The sequence below is a fragment of the Natrix helvetica genome (genome assembly GCF_964273705.1).
Source record: "Natrix helvetica genome assembly, chromosome: W".
NCBI classification, from domain to species: Eukaryota; Metazoa; Chordata; class Lepidosauria; order Squamata; family Natricidae; genus Natrix; species Natrix helvetica.
Genome location: NC_138555.1, coordinates 17,954,816 through 17,973,234, shown reverse-complemented (window position 1 = coordinate 17,973,234; position 18,419 = coordinate 17,954,816). Strand labels below are relative to the sequence as shown.

General features: G+C 47.1%; 1 protein-coding gene across 1 annotated transcript in view; it reads left to right on the top strand.

The window, feature by feature from the left end:
• Window positions 1–18,419, top strand: part of LOC309400508 (TBC1 domain family member 10B-like) — a 52,376-nt gene that overhangs the window by 23,244 nt on the left and 10,713 nt on the right. Inside the window, 5 exon segments of the mRNA XM_081969042.1 lie at window positions 5,439–5,504; window positions 11,200–11,389; window positions 12,383–12,531; window positions 12,533–12,538; window positions 13,294–14,088. Coding sequence (XP_081825168.1) covers window positions 5,439–5,504; window positions 11,200–11,389; window positions 12,383–12,531; window positions 12,533–12,538; window positions 13,294–13,977 — 1,095 coding nt within the window. The 3' untranslated portion in view covers window positions 13,978–14,088.

The window sequence follows — 18,419 nt, the reverse complement described above, 5'->3', positions numbered from 1 at the left end:
CATTCTTTAGCTGCTCTGCTCTCCTGTGGCTGAGAAAACTCCAAGCTTCCACCTCCCGTCCGCAACGACAGGCCCCTCCTAGACAGACCCCCTCCTTCTCCAGTAGATCAGGGAGGAACAACCAGAGGTTCCAGCCCAGGAAGCCCTTCAGGGACAATTCCAATCGTTCCTTTAAGAGGCAGAAGTGACTGCCTGGAAGATCTCCCCATAGGGGGACGTCTAGCTGCCTTTGCAGATCGTTGGGACAACATCACCAACGACGCATGGGTCAGGTCCACAATCAGATTCGGCCTTCTCCTGGATTTGCGATCCAGCCCTCCGAACCACTTTGTCACGTGCCCAGCCCCCGGGGACCCTCAAAAAAGGCTCCTGGTAGAGCAGGCCGTTCTCCATCTGCTCCACATTCGGGCCATTCAACCTGTGCCTCCAGGCCAGGAAGGGCGGGGTTTTTACTTCGTCTCTTTATCGTGCCGAAGTCTTCGGGGGGCTGGAGGGCCATCCTCGATCTAAAATTTCTGAATCAATTCATCAGGTACAGGAGATTCAAAATGCACTCTCTCCTGTCAATTCTGGAGAGTGTTTGCAAACACGATCTCCTAACATCTGTGGACTTCACAGAGGCTTACCTCCAGGTCCCCATTCACAGGCGGCACAGGCGGTTCCTCCGCTTCGTTTATGCGGGTCACCACTTCCAATATCGGGCCCTTCCCTTCGGGCTGTCCTCAGCCCCGAGGGTCTTCACGAAGGTGCTTTCAGTCGTAGCCGCCCATCTGCGGGCTATGCCCATCCGGATATTCTGTTACCTGGACGACATCCTTTTGTTGTCCAGATCTCACCCCCAGGCACTCAGGGATCTCCAGGACACCCTTCAGGTGTTTCAAGGTGTGGGGTTCTCCATAAATCGGGAGAAAAGTCACTTCACCCCCACGTCTCGCCTGGTACACCTGGGAGCCCTCATAGACTCCTCTCAGGGGAAAGTCTTCCTCTCTCAGGATCGCCAGAGCAGTCTCAGGGAGTTAGCCAGGGAGGTACGACGGAGGCAAAGGGTCCCTCTTCTCCAGCTGTCTCAACTGCTGGGGAAGATGGTCTCCTGCTTCTCCATCATCCCTTGAGCACGGCTTCACAGCCGCTGGCTCCAGTGGTTTCTTCTGCCATTCCAGAAGACCAACAGCAGCTGTTCCCTAGTGAAAGTCACCCTGACACCAGAGGTTCTTTTCTCTCTGGACTGGTGGGTCTCCCCGGCCATAGCTCAGGGATCTCTCTTCAGGGAACCCCCGCGTCTCGTGGTCACGACGGACGTGCATCTAACAGGTTGGGGAGTGCACCTGGAACATCAGGTGGCCCAGGGACTTTGGACCAATTCTGACCTGTCCCACAGTATGAATTGGCTAGAGTTAAAGGCCATCCATCTGGCCCTCCTCCATTTCCAAAACTCCCTTCACGACACCCACGTGCTGATCCGAACGGACAACACGATGGCCAAGGCGCATGTCAATCGCCGGGGGGGGGGGGGGGGACGGGACGAGCTGTGTCTCTCATGGAGTGTGCATTCCACCTAGGGACTTGGGCGGAAGCCAACCTTCTTTCTCTTTGAGCCGAGCACATCTCGGGGTCGGACAACACCACAGCCGACTGGCTAAGCCGCGCAAAGATCGGCCCGGCAGAGTGGAGCCTGAATCGCCACATCTTTCTGCAACTGTCGTCCAGGTATGGGACTCCAACCCTGGATCTCTTCGCAGCTGCGTCCAACCACCAGCTGCCCAGATACCTGACTCAATACACGACACCAGGTGCGGAAGGGACAGACGCCCTACGGTGCAGGTGGCCTCACGGTCTCCTGTACGCATTCCCTCCCTTCCCCCTGATTGAGAGGGTAATTCGGAAGGTGATAGAGGAAGAGGCTGAGCTCATCCTGATTGCTCCCAATTGGCCACGCCGCCCATGGTATGCAGACCTAATCAATCTGTCTGTGGAGCCTCAGTGGCCTCTACCAATGATTCCGTCCCTCCTCCACCAGGGCTCCCTCCACCACCCCGACCTGCACTGGCTATGCCTAACCGCTTGGAGGCTGAGTGGGCGGTCCTGAGGGCGGACAATCTTTCCGAGACTGTAATCAATACCATTCAGGCCTCCCGCCACCCGGCTACTAATAGAATTTACGAATCTACTTGGCAGACCTTCGTGGCTTGGTGCAACGCCCGAGGGATAGACCCCCTGAAGGCTTCAGTGGCCCCACTTCTCGATTTTTTACAAGGCCTTAATAAGGGGCTTTCACCGAACACCTTACAACGACAGGTGTCGGCTCTCTCTTCTGTTCTTTCACTTCACCGGGATGAGCCCATCTCTCTGCACCCTCACGTCCGCAGATTCATTAAAGGGGCATCCAATCTCTGCCCTCCGGTCGTTCATCGCTTTCCCTCCTGGGATCTGACCAAAGTCCTGGACTTCCTTACTGACCCGCCCTTCGAACCTCTCAGGTTGGCAACCTTACACCACCTCACACTTAAGACAGTCTTTCTGGTGGCCATAACCTCTGCACGGAGGGTCTTAGAACTGGCGGCCCTTTCCATCCGTTCTGACTTATGTGTATTCCACACGGACCGAGTGGTTCTCCACATCGATCCCACATTTGTCCCGAAGGTCAATTCAGCATTCCATCGCTCCCTAGATATCACTCTCCCAAACTTCTGCCCTGCCCCATCTCACAGGCTGGAGCACAAATGGCACAAGCTGGACGTCAGGCGGGCTCTTAAGATGTACATAGCCATGACGGCAGCCTTCAGACGTACCGAAGCCCTCTTTGTATCCTTCCATCCTACCAACAAAGGGCTGAAAGCTTCCCCTTTCATGATTGGCCGGTGGATTAGGTCGGCCATTGCTCAAGCCTACATCACGCATCATCTCACTCCTCCGCCTAACATTACGGCTCACTCCACACGAAGCGCAGCCACGTCAGCGGCGTGGGCACAGCAGGCCTCAGTGGAAGAAATATGCAGGGCAGCTACTTGGTCCACCCCTAATTCATTCATTAAACATTACAAGGTGGATCGATATGCATTGGCAGATGCTACCTTTGGACGGCGTGTCCTTCAACACGTTCTTCCTTCTTCCAGCTCCTAGGCCAGTCTCATGCCCTCCCGGGGACACACTAGCTTTGGTACGTCCCATGCATGACCGCTGTCTCCACCAACTTGGGAGAATGGGGTGTTCGTTCTTACCTGATACGCCCCTTCTCCGGGCCGGTGGAGACAGCGGACATCCCCACCCTTAGGGTTCTGGCCTACCTCGCAGGGAGGATCTGGGAGCATGTTGTGTAGTCACCAAACGGAGAGCGATTGTTCACAGCACAGCAGTCTACTTATCTCCTTCGTCACGAAAAGCGGGAGCATGCTCCACAGAGACGATGACATCACTTTGGTAGACTCAGTTCTATTGCTTACTGACTGAGTTAACCCGTGCATGACCGCTGTCTCCACCTGCCCGGAGAAGGGGCGTATCAGGTAAGAACCAACGCCCTATTCTCCTCCTCCCCCCTCCCACCCCAGCTAGGGCGCCAAGCTGCCTGCTCCTGATCCTCCAAAAGTGGAGCGGTGAGCAGCAGAGGCTTAGTGGGATGAGCATACCCTGCTGACTTACCGAGGCTGCCTGTGCAGGACATCCAATCCGCTTTTGGAGTGTCGGGCAGCCTGCACGAGACTGCGTCCCCAAAGGCTTCTCCACGACAAAAGCTTTTGCATATGGACAAAAAGCTTTGGGGGAGCGATCTTGCACTGCTTCAGGCCTCCCGTCTTTTGGTGCGGAGAAGTCTGAAGCAGCGCGAAACCTCACCCCAAAGGCTTCTCTTCTCTCGTGAGAAGAGCTACGTGCATGCCAGCCCACCACTCATGTGGCCCGGTTCCTCTCCCAGGCCACCAAGCCGCAAAGGTTGGGGACCACTGATGTATATAATAGTCATTGCACTTTGGAAGTCTTTTTTACACCAGGCATCCTGCTCTGCTACATGTCAACCTCTATCCTTTTGAACTGCCAGGGACTTTACCAGTTCCAGAAGCTGGGTCCAGAGCTTTGGCAACCATGTTTTCATGCAGCATCATGCATGTGTGAGGTTAAAACATAACCATTACACTAACTGGAAGCCCTGATGGGAGCTGGGTCTCTTCAGTTGTGAGGTTGTTCTCCCGTGGCTTTGCTACCAGCTCTGATGTGTTACTTCTGTGTCATTGAAGAAACCTGGAAGCCCCAGGTTTGGGAAAGGGCTAAGGCCCCTGAATTGAATTTGCTGGCTTACTTCAAGTAACTAGAAAGTTTTAACTGGGAGTTTGCTAGACTGCTTGTAATAAAGATGTTAATGTCTGTTGTCCATTGGGGCTGGACGTTGAAGATGTTGGGGCAGAGCCAGCAAAGCCTGGTTTCCCAGGTGGGGGTCTTTTCGGTGCCATCTTAATGAAGAAGAACTCAGCGGTGTCTGTGTCCACAAAGTAGAATGGCAGTAATGAGCAGAGGGTAGCCGAGAGGGATCACGAGGCAGGGAGTCCAGACAATAGTAGAGACCTTTTCTATAGTTCAAATCCAGACAATAAAATCCATCAGTCCAAGTCCAAGGTACAGTATTTCAAGAGATATTTCTGGGTGTCACGGAGACAAAGACAAAATGCCAGCAATTTCTGTGGGTGGAGTCAAATCTCAAAGAGCATAAAGACAATGGAAGTGTGCCGTCTTGCCTTGCCAGCACGGGATCAAAAGGCAGCAAACTGAAAGTTTTCAAAAGTTTTCAAAAGGAACAGATCATCACTTCTCTTTCACAATTGCAACAGGGTATTCACCTGCTTGCTTGCTATGAGTGTGATTTCATTTTAAAACTCTCCCCCCTCTCCTCCAGGGGCAGAGAGCAATCCAAAGCCGCCCATCCAAGGAGGGGGGGGAAATCCCCCTCCCTCCAGTCACACTTCCCAAAAGCCGATTGAAAGTTTTTTAGAACGCTGTCAATCCTTCACCAAACAGTCAAAGAAGGTAGTGGGGGGGGGGGGGGGGTTCCATCTCACCACCTCGCAGCTGCAGCCTTCAAAGTGCTAGATTCGTCCGGCAGCCCCGTTGCGAAAGCGCGCGGAAGCAGAGAGCTCCCACGCACCCCCTTTCGCCTCCTGGCGCCTAGGGCAATGCCAGGAGCCCCCCCCCCCCCCGTGGCCGCCGCCAACACCGGGGACCCCCAGCTAGCCGCCCCCTTGGCTGGGCGCCCCTACAAGGCACCCAGTGCCGCCCCCCCCCCCCCCAATCAAGGAGGAGCCCACCAGGAGCGCACAGGGCGAGCGGAACGCGCCCGTCGCTCTCGGGAGCCGGAACCGGAGACCTGGGAGTTTGCTAGACTGCTTGTCTGCTATGCACCCAAATATGGCTGCTGGAATTATCTGGGCTAATGATTCCTTGGTCTTTCTCCATAGCAAGCTTTCTGGTGCCTGGTGCAAATCTGTGAGAAATATCTTCCTGGATACTACAGTGCTGGATTGGTAACTTTAACTGCATTCCCATAGAGAAAAGCACTTTAGAATTCCTCACTGGGAATACCTTTTGTACTACAAGTAGTCCTTGTTTAACAATTGGTCGCTTAGCAACTGTTTAAAGGTTTGATCGACCCCACCCAAAAAAGGAACTTACAACCCATATTTGAAGTTCTGATGTCTGTGCCCTCCCACTCCCTCCCCTTGCATTCATATGATTACCTATTGAGTGCAACTGGTCTGCATATATGACCATTTGCAGGGTCCTGCAGAGACATGATTACAATTTACTATGGTTTCTGGCAAAAAAACCAAACAGCCAATGGGTTTGCTTACTGATCATGGTGTTTATTTAACAAGTGCGGGGCATTTGCTTAACAACCGCTGTAAAAAGTGTTGTAAAATTGGGTTGGTCATGTGGATGCCTCAACTTACGGCCATCATAACCTACAATGGGAAATTCTGGCTCCATTACAGTTATAGGTTGAGGATTACGTGGGCACAGAACAGTGGTGGGTTACGACTAGTACGCCCCGGTACTGGCGTACAAGTGCCTGCCGGGAGCACTGACTACCGTCCCGTCGCCTGCACACCCACGCTCTTTACCGGTATTTGAGCTCTTCGGGGCTTCCGAGCACGTGCACAGAGCGTACGGCGCCTGCACGATGCTCCGCTGAGCAGCTGGAGCATCGCGGGTGATAAGTACGCTTGCGTGTGTGTGCATGCATGCTGCGTGCATTCATGTGGTAGACACCAGGCCCCGTTGCACCGTACCAGTTGCAACGGGATCCAGAACCCACCACTGGCACAGAAACTTCCAATGTAAGGATGGGCACTAGGGGTTCCCTTTCTTGTTAAAATGTTGAAGATCTAGGAAATCAAGGAGTTAGTAACCCAGGTGTCAGCAGAAGGAAAACAGTTAGTATAATAGTTATTTTTTAAAGGGTGGATTTTTTAAAACAGCCAAAATAGATGTATACAAATAAGTAAATATATAGCACTGAAAAAAGTGACTTGTGACCATTTTTCATACTTATGAACATTGCAGCTTCAATGATCAAAATTCAGATGCTTGGCAACTGGCTCATATTTATGATGGTTGCATGTCCTGGGGTCACGTGAACCCCTTTTGCAACCTTCTGACAAGCAAAGTCAGTGGGGAAGCCAGATTCACTAATTGTGTTACTAATTCAACAACTGCAGTGATTCGTGTAAAAACTGTGTCAAGAAAGGTTGTAAAATGTGGTAAGAGAGCCAGACGTCGCGATGACACAATGTGCGGTCTTGTACGTCTGAGACCGCCGTTGATTCTTTTACCTGCTACACGGTCCGTATGGACCTAAACCGTCCCCAAGAGATGGTGACAGGGAGACAAATCCTTGCTGGTCTCAGGGACACCGCAAAGTCCCTGATCGACCCAAGGGAAGTTCTCCAAGCCGGCGGTAAACAGACAGCCCCCAGGCTGACAAAGTCAGAGACGGCTCCGGAAGAAGGCAGTGAAAGTGAGTCCAGCTGGTGAGATTTTTCCTTTGAGAATGATTGCCCAAAGAAAAAAAAATTTTGGGGGTTGATTTAAAACTTTTTTTTACTTTAATAATCCTTCCTCTTACTGTTTATTAAATTTTATTAAAGACACTTAGAGATTTTTGTTTTCCTTAAGTTTGATACAAATAAGAGAAAGTTGAATCTGCCATTCGGAAGCCAGAACTTGGGTTTTTTTTTTTTAACAATGTATCTTTTGCTCTATTTTCTTGGATTCTGTTGACGTGGTAACTAGAGGGTTTGCAGCTTATCTGTAGAGACTGATAACGACTCAAGGACACGGACTATTCCCTTGCAGGTGTCTTTGTGGAATATTTTGGACAAGGGAAGGGAAAGAAAAGAAAAGATAGAACCCTCACCTTTTTGAAAAATTAAAAGAATCTTATGTTTAAGCAAATCTAAAACAAAAATATTTTCATATATAAAAGAGACATTGAAGGCGAGAGTGGCAGGGGATTTAAAACTTTTTCTTCTCTTCTGGGAAATATGTATTTATATACAGAAGAAGAAACCCTAAGTTACCAGGATTTTTTGGATGGAATTTTAAATATATTGGAAGGATTTGAGAGATTTGATAGGAAGTTGGATAGGCTATTGTTTGGCACAATAAAAGATGAAGGGACTGGAGCCTCAAAAATTAAGAGAGTGAAGACATAGAAGATAAAGATAAGATAACAGATGAACCTAATAATGGAGCACCTATGAGTGAAAGTGGAAAGAAGGGAACATGGAAAAATGAACCTGATTATTATTATATACTTGATGATTTGGAGCTCTACCCCTCCTGTCAAGATATGGACTTGATGGAATTAAGAAGAGAAACTGTTTTAGAAAGACATTTGATAATCAAAGATATGTTAATCTTAATACCAGCTCAAGGGCAACGAGACTATATGAGAGATCTTTTAAGCAAAAAAGTGCAGAGAGAAGTTTTTAAAAACTTTATAAAGAAGCTCATAAGAGAATTGACGCAACAACTGGCTAAAGAGATAAGATTGTTTTCTTACTGGAAAGACACAGGTTGATAATGAAGGTTGATAATTCAAAATTTAGCTAATCTTTGGTGATTAATAAGGATTTTGTAGACACTTTTAGAATGTTTTCTTTAAAATGTTTATTCGTTAATAACTCATGATAATAATGAAATAATAATCTTAATTAGTAAAAACAAATTGGATATAAATTGTAAATCGAGACCTGGGAAAAAGATTTATCAATTTTACTAATACATTTTTGCTTAGATTTTGTTATAAAGATGTAATTTATCTTGGGTACTTATAAACTTTACTAACAAACTTTTGTTTAGATTTTATCATAAAGATGTAATTTTTCTTGGGTCGGAGGAGAAGAGATGTGATATAAATGGTTACAAAAAATTTTTCCTTTTTCTTTAGATAACTACAATAATAATAAGGAAGTGTCAATGGATGTTTAATGATATTTATGTTATAAAAGGGTAATTATTGGAGGTTAATAGGAATAGCTAAAGAATGCCAGTAGGTGGTTGTGTCTTTAAATACAAATGATTTCAGCACGTTTAAATAATTCTAGTTAAATGAGAATGGTGGTACATTGATAGTAAAATACATAAAGATTTTTGATTTAAAATGTACAATTCAATATGAAGGAAGTATAAATAATGATTGTGGTAGTAACGCACGGAATTTATTTGTAACCAATCGACATGCTTTCTACAAGATGTAATGAATTTTTTTTTTGTGTTTTTGTTTAATTAAAATAATAAAAAAATGTTTAAAAAAAAAAAGTTGTAAAATGGGGCAACATTCATTTCACAAATGAATCACTTAGCAACAGAAATGTTGGGTTCTGTTGTGATCGTATGTTGAGGACTACCGGTATTAGGGTTGCTGGAAGTTTAACAAACCTGCTTTGATTTTACACCTTGTTGGTTTAAAAAATAGGTTGCACTGATGAAAAATATTCATTGGTTGCTGAATCTTGGCAGTGGAATCTTAAAGAGTATTGGGGGAATTATGAATGGAAGGGTACCTGATTCGGCCTGTAGGTTTCCAATCTGGCTGAAACAGATGGAATTTCCTTATTAATGTACAGAAATGATGGTGGTTCTTGGTATGATTTAAGGAAGACATAGCATTGTCTCTAGTAGAAAAATATATTGTGCTGGAGGATGAAACTTCCTGGAAAAGAATGGGAGGCCCAGAGTTTGAAAAATATTCAGTAGAGCATTGGATCTGAAGACCAAAAAATAGCACCTCTTTGCAGCTCCTTAAAGGAGCTCATCCTTTTTCAGAATTGTGCAGCTGCAGAGCAGTTTTGAAAATAGATGTTGTGGTCTTAAGGCAGGGGTGTCAAACTCAATTTCATTGAGGGCCGCATCAGGATTGTGGTTGACTGTGGGGGCCCAGGGTGGCCGTGGCCAGCTCCCACTGCTGCTGTGCTCACTCTCCTTGGCCAGGTTGCTCATAGTGTGCACGGGAGGGCAAAGTCTGTGGGTCAGAGGGAGGCCCAATGTCAGCGTTCCAAATACCATGCAAAAGTAAATCAGAGTCCAGAACAGAATCATCCTTAAAGTTCCAATTTAATAATACAGGCATGTTGGCATTATGCTATGAAATTTCAACTCTAATGTACACCCTGTGGGTTCACCCAGTTGAAAGTTCATATCTATCCCCACACCCCATAATTCATCACATGTTCCAATCATCATCTTCCACACTGGCATCTACACCCCTCTGCTTCCGGTCAGGTGTCGAGGTGCGGAGACAAAAGATGACGAGCTTCTAGGAAAAATCACAACAATACATTCCATAATCCTACTCTTTTTTATTCCCCCCTCCCAACTACTACACTAATGAAACACATAGGAAATTATAAGAAAGTGTGGCAGGCCAAAGATTCTTAAAGGAACCTCTGCAGGCCTGACACCCACTTCATCTCCTTACGAGGAGACCTGGCTTTGTAATCAAAGCATCCTAAGTGATACAATGGGAGACCACCAGGAGAGGTCAGGAGGAGGGGACAAGGGGATGGCGAAAGGCAGCAGGGCTGCTGGTGGCCAAGTGCTAAGGCAGAATTTACTTTATACCCTCACTCTCTCTCATTATAACCTTCCTTCCTTCCTTAAACCCTCATCCCCGCCACCCAGGGCAGCCACATCCCTTCACTAACCTTTCCAGCTCCCTTTGCCGCCGCCACGTACAGAGCAACTAAAGTAGCCTGTGGGACTACGGTAAAAAAAATAGTTCAGACATTCCAACTTCTCACGGGAAAAAAAAAGATCTCACAAGGTTGAACTATTTTTTTTACTGTAGTCCCACAGGCTATTTTAGTTGCTCTGCATGCAGTGATGTAGAACTGGGCCTGTGTGAGCGCACACCCACCAGGATGGTATGGGCCACGCCAAAGTGATGTGGGCTGGATCCTTACAGTTTCCAGGATGTGGGCCGGATTTGGATGTCTTAAGGAATTCCCAGCAGACACTACCTGCAAACCTTTGGCTTTCCACAGCTAGAATATGTACTTCTTGTAAAGAAAGGCAATGGTTTTTCTATTGGGCCACCTCATCTCAGTTGGTTTTTTGGCAGGTTTCTTCTCCAACCTCTTCTCACTTCCCCTCCTCTGGGTCAACTTGAAATTTCATATTCTCTGACTGAACTTAAGACTGAGTTAAATCATGAGTTATCTGTCATGAGTAGGCGGACTTCTGGCAGGTGTCTGATGATGAGCAAAGCTGAGCCCTGTCCACCCCTCAGGTCAATCTGGTTTCTTAATTCATTGAATTGAAAGGAGCAACACAATTTTTGCCTACAGAAACCTTGAACGGTTGCAACCACTTCAGTCTTACATATTTTTTGGCCTTCAGGTAGCAGGATGACCCATCATAAATTTTATTTGACTTTGGTTTAGAATGTCATATGAAACATGCTTTAAGGCTTAGTCTGGTGTCTGGACCCAGCCAGTTGTGCTATGTTCAACAAATAGTAGTTAAGCAAACAATAGTTTGGTGCAATGTACTATTCAGTTCTGCGTCTCATTTCCCCAACTTTCTTTGCTGCTCACAGAGGTTATAAACCCTATCTAGGCCTCAGAGAAAAAGATAAAAGCATTGGCGAGGGAATACAGGCTATCATGTCTAGAGTCCCTGAATTCACTCCAGATCCCATCTGTACTTCTTGTTCAGGAGGCAATCCAGTTAGATGGGGAGATCTTCTTTGCACTTCTCCGACAAGCATCTCCCATTGCCTATCGTCACCTGAAGAGATACAAGATTGACCCCATCTTGTATATGACTGAGTGGTTTATGTGCATCTTTTCCCGGACCTTGCCTTGGTGTTCCGTGTTACGCGTGTGGGATATGTTTTTCTGCGAAGGTGAGCTGTGACCTTTAATTCTCTTTTGGCTTTCTGTCAAATGCTGCATAACTGCTTCTTCCCTTACACAGATTCCATCAGGAAGGGAAAAAACCCACAGTGATTCTGCAATGTCTGATTTTTTTTTCCCCCTGAAATGCTTTTAATTCGCTGGATGGAGGAAAACCTCCCTCAACCATTATTTAAATAGTCCCGGCCAGCATCTTGGCAGTCTCAATGACTGATAACACACAAAAAAATATGGGTGGAAAGAGAAAAGAATTCTATGATGTCAAATCTAGTCTAACATAATTATTCACGAAATGGTACTGGGGATCATTCAATCTCTTTACCAGGAGAACTAAGCTGATGAGTCAGATGTTTTTGAATTATGCATGGTATTGAAAAAAATGATTTTGTCTGTCTCAGTGCGGACTGGTGCATTGTAACTTGGAATTCCATTGTATTCCACAAGGCTTCTCTTCACAAGAATGCTTGGAATAACAGCTCCAGTATTTATTTTATTCTTATTTATTCAATCAAGCCCTCCTCAACCAAGTGACTCTTTGTGCTACAACCTGGGATTATTAAATAAAAAATGTGATTATAGCAAAACATTCAGGATAGGCCAAATGATTCTCTGCACAGGAGCTTATAATAGAATCCTCTTTGTTCTACAAGGTAATGGTGATTACTCATTCAGTGAACAATAAAATGCAGATTAGAGCCAGGGATAGGTGGTACATTTTCCTAGTAGCTGGCAATATGCACCTTCACAAACACCCAGAGGCCCCTGATTGGTTGCACAGTGTATAAAATGGGGTGCTGGATTTGAGAGCCAAATTCAGCTAGAATTGTTTTAAAACCTTATGACATTTCTCCTTTAATGGACTTTGGTTCCTTCAACTGCATCAAATCTTGCATTTGTGACCATATTGTTGGGCCTCTATTCCAACTTTCTTTCCCCTTTTTCTTTGATTTGATCCTTTCTTCCTCCTCTTTATCTTCTTGCAGGAGTGAAGATAATTTTCCGAGCGGGCTTAGTGCTACTCCAGAACACCCTGGGCTCGGTGGACAAGTTGCGGTCTTGTCAAGGCATGTATGAGACAATGGAGAAATTGCGAAATCTCCCTGTTCAGACCATGCAAGAGGAATACTTGGTCCAACAAGGTACGAATCCCAACTTTTTTCTTTACTTATATTGCTGCCCCAATGATTTTTGGCCAGGTAATGAAACACAGTTTTCAAATATAATGTGAACCAGGGATGAGCAACTATGGCAACTTTACAAACAGTGGACTTCAACTCCCAGAATCCCTGAGCCAGCCATGCTGCAGGCTACCTTACCTGACCATTCCTTGGGTAGCATCTCTTCTCCCAAGGTCATCCCACATACCATTACATCATCACACAACTCTCAATTTCCCTGAGATCCTCAAGCCTGCTGAAATAGTCATGTTTTTAATGTATTAATGGATTTTAAATTCAGAAACTTAGTTGGGATGCTTAATACTTTCTGAATATCACATTTATACAGTAATTTGAAATTGGCTGATGAGAATATCCTTACCTTTTCTTTAATTATGTAATAAAAATATTTAGAAGGCTTTTCCTGACTTTAATGCTGTGATGGGCAGTGTATATGATGGGTTGTGTATATGTGTGTGTATTGCTGGGGGCAATATGCTGATTTTGTAAACTGCTTAAGACTGTGCTGTAAAGCACTTTGAAATAGTATATAAGTCTATTGCTTTATATATAAAAGCAGAGGATCTGGTTCTACTGACTAGGATTTTGAATGAGATCTGCTCCTGGCTTGCATGTACTTCATGACAAAGTCCTCAGCTGTAGAAAGGAAGATGGATCAAAAGATGCCACATGTAGTTATTGTTCCTTCTCCTGTTTCTTTCTTCCTTCTGATTCAGGTGATTAATCTTCCAGTTACTGAAGCCCTCATCGAGCAAGAGAATACCACCCAGCTAAAGAAATGGCGGGAAACTCGGGGGGAGCTCCAGCACAAGCCCTCCCACCGACTCCATGGCTCACAAGCCATCCACGAGGAGTGCTACCGTATGAACCCTCCCCTGACTGCCAGCACCAGCCTCCTGAGACTCACAGGGCTAAAGCACAGGGTTGCCCTAGGCAGCATCAGCGGTCCCTCCTTCTCCCCAGCTCATTCCATAAGTACCCTGGCTGAGTCTCCTTCACCTTCCCAGGTCCCTGCTGCTGCCCAGAACCAGGTGGTGGTATCTGAAGGTCTTCACGCTGCCCTGCCCTCCCCTACTGGAAACAAAAAACCCTTAGGTGATCCTAAGAACAGCAGCAGCAAAGCGGAAAAGCCAAAAGAAAAAGAATGGGAGAAGCAAGAGAAGATAGACAAAGAGAAGCAGAAGCTGCAGAAAGAGCGGGAGAAGAAGTTGCAGAAGGAGCAGGTGAAGCACGAAAAGGAGCGGGAGAAGAAGAAGCAGAAAGAACAAACCAAAGAGGAAGCCAAGCTAAAGAAAGAGAAGAAGCTGTCTTTGAGGAAAAAAGAACCCAAATCAGCCCCTGAAGATGGAAGAGATGGGGAAACCTCAGGGCAGTCTGTGCTCCAGGGCACTTATTTTTGAATAATGCTAAAGGGGTGGGACAGCACAAGGCTGAGCAACTCCCAAGGACCAAGAATATGGTTGCTGCTAGAGGCATAGTGTGGTTGAAGGACCCGAAGGACTGGAGGAGAGGTACGCCAAGGGGAATCACAATTGGACACGGAAATCCCCCAGACTGAGGGTCGGGGGTTGGAGAAGAATTGCCTAGGGTCCATGGGCTTATCTCTTTTGCGTGCCTGAGTTGGGCTTGAGTCCCCCATCCTGCTCTCCTCGACCGTAATGACCAAAGAGAAAAGATCCACAATAGCTGCTGTGCTCTATGCGTGGATATGGAACTTGGTGGGCCCCGTGTGAATTTCACCACAAACAACAGATGCAATTGCACAACCCTCCTCCGTCCCCTCCAAGCTGGGAGCCTAACCAAGGAAGCAATTGCATTCTTAACATGTACTTTGTACAGAAACACTTCCCTCTAAAACTGTTTAACCGCTCCAGGGATGACATCACCTCCCTCCAGAAAGGCAAAATATGGACTCTGCCCCCTCTCCAATATTAACAGACTCTTCTCCCATTGCAAAGTGGATTGGCCCTTTTAACATTATCACATATTTTCCCCAATTCTCTTTGACCTGATGGGCTCCACAAGGCACTTAGGAAACATCCCATATAGATTGCCCCCCGTCCCCCTTGCATAGCTTCTTACAGGCTAAGCTAGCTGCCTTGTCTCCTGGACAAATCGCCTCTCTTTTCAGAACCATTTGTTGATAGGCAGAGATGGAACCAGGGTAGCTTCTTCGAGCTTGGACATTCAAGAAAAGAGAAGCTTGGTCCTGTTGGCTTTTTACAACGATCTGTGTCAAAATCGTGGCAGGAGATTAAGGAAGCTAAGCTAGCAAGGAAAAAAAAAACCTCAGTTTCTTTGGTGCAGAAAAGAGAAGCTGCATTTTCTGGTTCTCTGTTTTTAACATGTAGTCAAATAGTTTCAGTCAGAACAAAGGGGAAAAAAGGTCAATTTCCTGCCCTTCAGAAATAGCTTTTGGCAGAAACATTACTGAGAAATCTAGGAGGATAACCTTTATCTGACCGCTTGCTATTTTGTCCAAAAGAGGTATTTACTTTTGGGGAGAACTTCTGTCCCCTACAAGAGATTTTGGCAAACTGTGTCTCTCCAAATGGCTATATTGAAATATTTGTTACTGGATTACATTTAGCTTTTAATCCTATCCCTTAAAAACAAAAGATCCTTCTCCATTACAGAATACTTTCCTTAAAAATTAGTTTTTAACCTCCACTGATTTACTTAGATAGTTCCTGGGGCAGTGGGGGGTTGCAGGCAGTATGCCCCGGTACGGGCGTACCGGAGCCTGCCCAGGGAACTGGGTACCATTCCAGTACGGTGCTCCGGAGGGCCCATGCGCCCGCCCGAGCTCCTTACCTGTCCTTTAAGTCTTTGGCGCTTCCGCGCACGTGCATGGTGCGTACGGCGCCTGCGTGACACTCTGCCAAGCAGCTGGAGCATCGTGGAGGCTTGTGGAAGCATCACAGGCAAGTACGACGCATGCACGTACCGCACACGTCCATGTGGGTGACGCCGGGGCCGTTCCAACCATACCGGTTGGAACAGAATCCGGAACCCACCACTGTCCTGGGGTGTACTTTTTGAAGATAACTGAAAATGTTTTTAGTGCTGCTCCCCTGTCTTTTCACAAAACCGACAGGGTTTCTTGAGCAGTGGCTGATAACGCTGGTTTAAAACTGGTTTATAGCTTGTTGATGTAGATATTAACAAATATGATGCATGCCTGATTTCCTTGTCACACACAAATGGGCCTTTATCAGTGTTTCCCAACCTTAGCAACTTTAAGATGAGGGAACTTCAACTCCCAGGATTCCAGTCAGCATGGAGAATGGTTGAGGAATTCTGGGAGTTGAAGTCCACACATCTTAAAACTGCCAGGATTGGGAAACACTAAGTAATTCGAATGTGCTGTAGACATTTTTTTTCTGTGGTTCGCTGGGCGGCCACAATGGAGATCTTTTTCCTTTTAAAGAACTACGAGCTGATACTGCCTTGCAAACCTTTAATGGTGGAGCAGAAGGCAACTGTCAAAACTCTGGGTTTCTATTCTATGCAGTCTAGGAAAATAGTATTGGCAGGTTGTAGGGTTGATTAGGAATGGTGGAAAGAGGTTTGGGGAGTTTGAAACTGGAAGATAAATTCTTGCTGCTTTGGAAGTCAGACTGGGCTACAGTATTATAAGTCCATACTGGATTCGTGAGTTCCCAATTCTTCCGCAGCATCTTTTCCTTTTCTTGTGTCATGTTCTCTGTAGTTGTGGATAGTTTGAAAATCATGAGCCTGTTTCAAAATCTCACTTCCCCAAATATTTCTCCTGTGCGCTGCTTGGGGAATCCAAGCATGGGGTTAACTTTGTCCATTAGCCTAGAGACTGAGTTATGCAAATTAAATGACCACGCCTCCTCTGCCTGGAATACTCAGTTTTTTAACTCAGTCCAGCCTGAAGAGACGCAATTCCAAGTCTCTCTAGACTAATAGATAAGGTAATTTCATGTTTGGACTCCTCTAAGCCTGGTGGCTTGCTGTTTTGCCGCGTTATTGCAAAGGGGAAGGAAGGCGGGGCCTCCCTTCCCGCCCAATTACTGACGTTACGTCAACTGCTCTCTCCTATTTCTCGCACTTGCCTGGTTCGCTCGGCTAGAGATACATCGTTGCAGCTGCTTCTGAGTACTGCTAATTGCCTTCGTTAAGGTGTTTTGTGAGGAGATTGAGCCTTTTTCGCTTTTATTCGCATTTAGTATGGCAGAATCCACTAATTCTGGAGGTATTGTAAACACCACCAATGTGGCCCGCTCTGAATCCGAGGCTGATGTTCCCCCCAGGGTGGGTAGGGCCGCAACCAGGGCCTCCACCCATGCTTCCCGGGCTTCCTCTGCAGCCCCGGACAGGGCCCAAAGGCGCAGGGACAGAACCAGGGCACCATCCAGGGCCCCCAGGGCGGCCAATCCCTCGCCTCCGGTGCTGACCCCTCAGGGCTCCACACCACATTCCCCCCCTGCTTCTCCTGGCAATCGAGGCTGGTCTCCAGACCTCGCCTTACCACAGGCCCCATCTGCCGAGGAGGGAGGCTTGGAAGGCCAATCTTTCCCGGTTTTGCCAGCACAGGGCGTGGCTTCGGCCCAGCCCAGGGCTGGGCCTTCTGCAACCTTCACACCCACGGCTGCAGGCCTCAGGCCTCCGGAGGGACAGGAAATGGGCCTTCATCCAGAATTTTATCAAATGATATCTGATGCCATTTCGAGGGGGGTGGATGCAGAGTTACAGCGTAGATCCAACACTCCCAGGACCTCGTTAGCACCTAGGGAGGCTTCCACTTCCCAGGCCCAGCCCTCCTCACCTTTTCCCTCTGAATATAGTGAGGAATCGGCCTTGATGGAGGAAGGTGAGGTGTTAGATATTGAATTATCCGATGATGAGGGCATTCCAGTGGACCAACCCTCCTCAGGGTTATTTCGCCCAACCTTATTTAAGTCTTTATTATATAAGGCCAAGGCTACCACTAACATGGGCGGTTCCACCACCCAGGATAGCACCGCTGTGGGATTGGATGCCACGGAGCGCCTGTTTGCAGAGCAGGTTTCAGAACAGGAAGCTATTCCTTTTCCCAAGCTCTTTAGCGACGTAATTCAGAAACAGTGGGCGCAACCCACTACTGTGGCCCCCCCTAGCAATGGGGACAAAAAATTATACCTCTCCACTCCGGAATTGGAAAAGATTCTCCAATTTCCTTCTGTGGATGCCCCCATTGCGGCCCTGGCCTCTCCTGCACTCATTCCTTCGGAGATTTCTGAGGGATTGAAGGCTGAGGATCGCAAGGCCGAAATGGTCATACGTAGGACACATCAAGCAGCTGCCTGGGCCTTACGTGCCGCCTCTGCGGCATCCTTCTTTAATCGTACATCTTTGGTCTGGCTCAGGCAACTTCAAGCTAGGCTTGCCCCTGATGACATGAGACTTCACCAAGATGTCACAAAATTGATGGCGGCTCTGGAATATTCTGCAGATGCCACTCTTAACGCGGCCAAGTTCGCTTCCCGAGCCGTAGTTTCTAATGTAGCCTCTCGTCGCCTGTTGTGGCTTCGCCATTGGCAGGCAGACATTCGTTCTAAATGGCGTTTAGCTTCCACGCCCTTCAAGGGTGAGGCTCTGTTTGGTTCCGTTCTTGATCCTATTCTTATCGAGACTAGGGACAAACGTAAAGTCCTTCCTTCTGCCACCAGACGCAATGATAGGAGACAGCAACCATATAATAGACGCCAGAACTTCAGGGCTGGGGACTCGGGATTCACCACCACTCCTTACGTTCCCCAATATAACCGAGGCAATCAGGCTCAGGATAGGGGCCAGGACCGCTTCGGTTCTAGGGATAGGAGTCGCCAGCAGT